The 3,594-nt window shown below is 54.2% G+C and overlaps 1 protein-coding gene across 1 annotated transcript in view; it reads left to right on the forward strand.

The window, feature by feature from the left end:
- LOC103797353 (PGC-1 and ERR-induced regulator in muscle protein 1-like) overlaps positions 1-3,594 on the forward strand; it is a 5,702-nt gene that overhangs the window by 541 nt on the left and 1,567 nt on the right. The window contains exon 2 of the mRNA XM_009069564.1: positions 3,093-3,206. Coding sequence (XP_009067812.1) covers positions 3,093-3,206 — 114 coding nt within the window. The remainder of the gene's footprint in view (positions 1-3,092; positions 3,207-3,594) is intronic.

Here is a 3,594-nt window from a genome sequence, read left to right on the forward strand (position 1 = left end):
TCCAGCCCCTGAGCAAGGAGGGGATGCAGGAGGTGGACAGCCTCGTGATGTGGCACAGCCAGGAGCTCCACTGCAGGGTTCACCAGCTGCCTCTCCAGAGGGCTCAGCCAAGAAAAGTCCTCCCAGTGCTTCCCAAGCTGAGCCCAAAGTTCAGGGACCCCTGCGGGACCCTCCGAGCCCAGCCCTGGGGGCTGCACCCAGAGCTCCTGGCTGCCTGGCACAGGAGGAGGTGAGTGGGGAGAGAGCAGGCACAGAGCTGAGCTCCCCAGCTGGATCCCCAAGTGTGGTGAGGCCCAAGGTGCCAGCACAGCAGAAGAAGAGCCGAAAGCAGCGCGGAGCCAGCGCCGCCGAGGGGGACAAGGAGCCTGGGGGAGCTCAGGGGGCTGTAGCGCCCCTGAAGGCACCTTTGAGCTCACCAATGTCCTCGCGTAAGTGCAAAGTTAAGGAGAAAGCAGCCAAGGCAGCTCTGGTGAGGTTGGGGAGCGAGGAAGGAGGGGAGAGCAAGCGGTCAGTGTCCAGCCCTGGTGTGGATGAGGGTGAACCAGCCCTGAGTGCTCCCCCGAGGCAGAAGGTGAAGGAACCAGGAGCACAGTCCCCAGGGAAGACAAAGGCCACCAAGCACTCAAAGCCAGGGCAGGCTGGTGGCTTGGGTGTATGTGACAGTGTACCAGTGGTCCCTGCCAACGGAGCCACAGCACCTTCAGGAGAGACATGCCAGGAGAGGCTGGAGAAACCTCTCCATCCCAAGAGTGTGGTGGCTTTTGGAGGAGATGCTGCTGGGGGAGCTTGTGTGGACCCTGCAGCTGAGATCTCTGGGGTTCTTGCAACTGAGATGCCCAGAAAACCTACAGTTGAGATTCCCAGGAAGCCTGCAGCTGAGATCCCTGAGGTTCCTGCAACTGAGATCCCTAGGGTTCCTGCAACTGAGATCCCTGGGGTTGCCACAGCTGAGATGCCCAGAAAGCCTGCAACTGAGATCCCTGGAGTTCCTGCAGTTGAAATCCCCAGGAAGTCTGCAGCTGACATCCCTGGAGTTCCTGCAGTTGAAATCCCTGGAATTCCTGCAGTTGAGATCCCCAGGAAACCTGCAGCTGAGATCCCTAGAGTCCCTGCAGTTGAGATACCTGGAGTTCCTGCAGTTGAAATCCCTGGAATTCCTGCAGTTGAGGCCCCCAGGAAGCCTGCAGAGACCTCTGTCATTCCTGCAGCTGGGTTCCCCAGGGTTCCTGCAGTTGAGATCCCTTGGGAACCTGCACTTGAGATCTCCAGGAAGCCTGCAGTTGAGATCCCTTGGGAATCTGCAGCTGGGATCTCCAGGAAACCTGCAGCTGAGATCCCTTGGGAACCTGCAGCTGAGATCCCTTGGGAACCTGCAGCTGAGATCCCAAGGGAACAGAGCTCCCCATGCTTTTCAGATGGAGCTTCTGCAAGGCCAAACACCCTGGATGTGACTTGGCCTGAGATGTATGACTACTTTTTCTGTGATTCCCAAGAGGAAGAAGAGGGAATGATGGAGGGGAGGAAATCACCCATGGAAAGGGATATGTCCTTGCCTGAACTGTATGAGTATTTTTTCAATGAACCAGAAGGAAAAAGGAAAAAAACCAAGGGGAAAGACAGGAAAAGAAAGAAGTTTAGCAGCTTGGACCACACTGGGCTGCAGAATGAGGATCCCAGCTCAGCTCCAGTCAAGGACTCTGTCATTATCTCAGTCCCTGAGGTGTATGAACACGTCTTCCCAGAAACACCTGGGAACAGGACGGGCTGGAGGGGGATTTTCTCAGTCACTCCAGCCTGTGAGGTGAAGAAAGCTGTGAGGGCTCTGAAGTCCCTTCTGCAAAGACAGATACACCTGGTCAGAGGCCAAGCCCCATCCTCCTCCCAGGCTCTGGTGCCGAGAAGATCCGGAGAAGAACTCGCCCTCATCCCTCTGGCTCCGCTGGGAACAGGCCAAGGGTGGCCAGAAGGTGCAGACATGGCCCTTGCACTGAGAGGTAAAGCATATTTTCCCCTGGAGGGATGTGTCCCATGCTGTGTCACATTGGCTCTCTCTTGGGATGCTCCTGCTGTCCCTGTGCCAAGGGAGTGCTGCTGGCCAGGTCCCACAGGCTGGCTCCCAGCACTGGAGCATGGACAGGGAATATGGGACTTCCAAACACTCTGATATGAAAAACACCCTCCAGAGACCTCAGAGGTCACCTGAATGTTGGCTGTTTCTGGAGGCAGTTAAGAGAAAGAGGAATAAAGGGAGAGAAGTTTGACCCAGGAGGACAGACAGTGTATTTATCTTAAAGCTTATATGATGCTTAGAGCCATAGTTAATATTAAACCCAAACAATGCCTGAGTCATCCCAAAGGCTGCCTGAAAATAGAGCTCCCAGTCTGTTTGTGTGGAAAAAAAAAGCCCCTTTGCCATGCTGTAGCTAATTAAGAAGCCAGTTTTAATTAACCCCCTGATCAAATAAACACAGGAGCAAAATGAACCTCCTCTTACAACAGATCTGAGAGTTGTGCCAGGCTGCAACTCCTGCAGGGAGGGAAATGCAGAGCACCTAAGGATGTCTTAATCCCTGGATGCAGCAGGAGGTGGGAGTGGGGTGGGATGCAGGGAGAGATGCTGAGCACTGGTGTTTCTTGAGGTTATACCTGTTGTCCTAGAGCTGTGTGTGACACTGTCTGGCAGGAGGAGGTCCTTGCCCAGAGGGACCTTCCTGTAGATACAGGAATAATTCTCTCCTAAATCTACCCCCTAGATCCACTTCTAACCACCACAGTGTGTTGGGAAGATGCACAGGGAGGTGTGAGGCAGTCAGAGGTCCTGGGGTGGCATTAACAGACATTTGTCTCAGGGTCTCAACAAAGTATAGAACTCAGAAGGGTGAGAAATGTGTCCCTCACCTTAGGAACCATAACTTAGTCCAAAATAGACACATTTGGCTTGACCAATGATGCAAGAACATCTTCTGGGAGGGAAAAATGTGTGACAAAGGTGTGATCTCTGGGAGCACAAGGAACTTGCTGTCCCAGAGGGACTGGAGCTGTGGCAGAGGAGGTAGCATAAAACCCCAAACCTCGTGCTCTTCTTCTGGCAGGATCAGAGGATCTGAGGGCACCAACCCACAAAGACATGTGCCTTGTCTTCTGTGCCTTTGCCTCCTGGGCAGTGAAGACATCTGACCTGCAGGCTCCGGATGCCTGGAAGACCAGTACGTACAGTGCCTGGTGGGAGAGGGGTGGGAAGGACCTCTTGGAAGCCTTGGCAGGGATACTAACATACCTTCTGCTGCCTCTGGAGTCATTTTCCTGCTTTTCCAAAGCCTCCTGTTTGTTTTTAATCCCATCTCTCTCCTATCCAGTGGCAATCCTGATTCATACTCATCCTATGTTGTCCTTCCCCCACACCAAGTGGCTGCTGACTGGAGCTGAGCCAGAGGACAAGTGTGTCTTCCTAGCTTTGGCCCTGCTCCATCCAGCCTCAGACAGGGACCAGGACCAGTGTGTCAGGAGGAGAGAGGTTTCCTTAGGATCCATGCTGGCTAGAAGCCGAAGCAGGACCTGGAGTGTGCAGGTTTAGACTCCTTCATCCCAGCAGGA

The sequence above is a fragment of the Acanthisitta chloris genome, unplaced genomic scaffold (assembly GCF_000695815.1).
Source record: "Acanthisitta chloris isolate BGI_N310 unplaced genomic scaffold, ASM69581v1 scaffold5482, whole genome shotgun sequence".
In the NCBI taxonomy this organism is placed as follows: Eukaryota; Metazoa; Chordata; class Aves; order Passeriformes; family Acanthisittidae; genus Acanthisitta; species Acanthisitta chloris.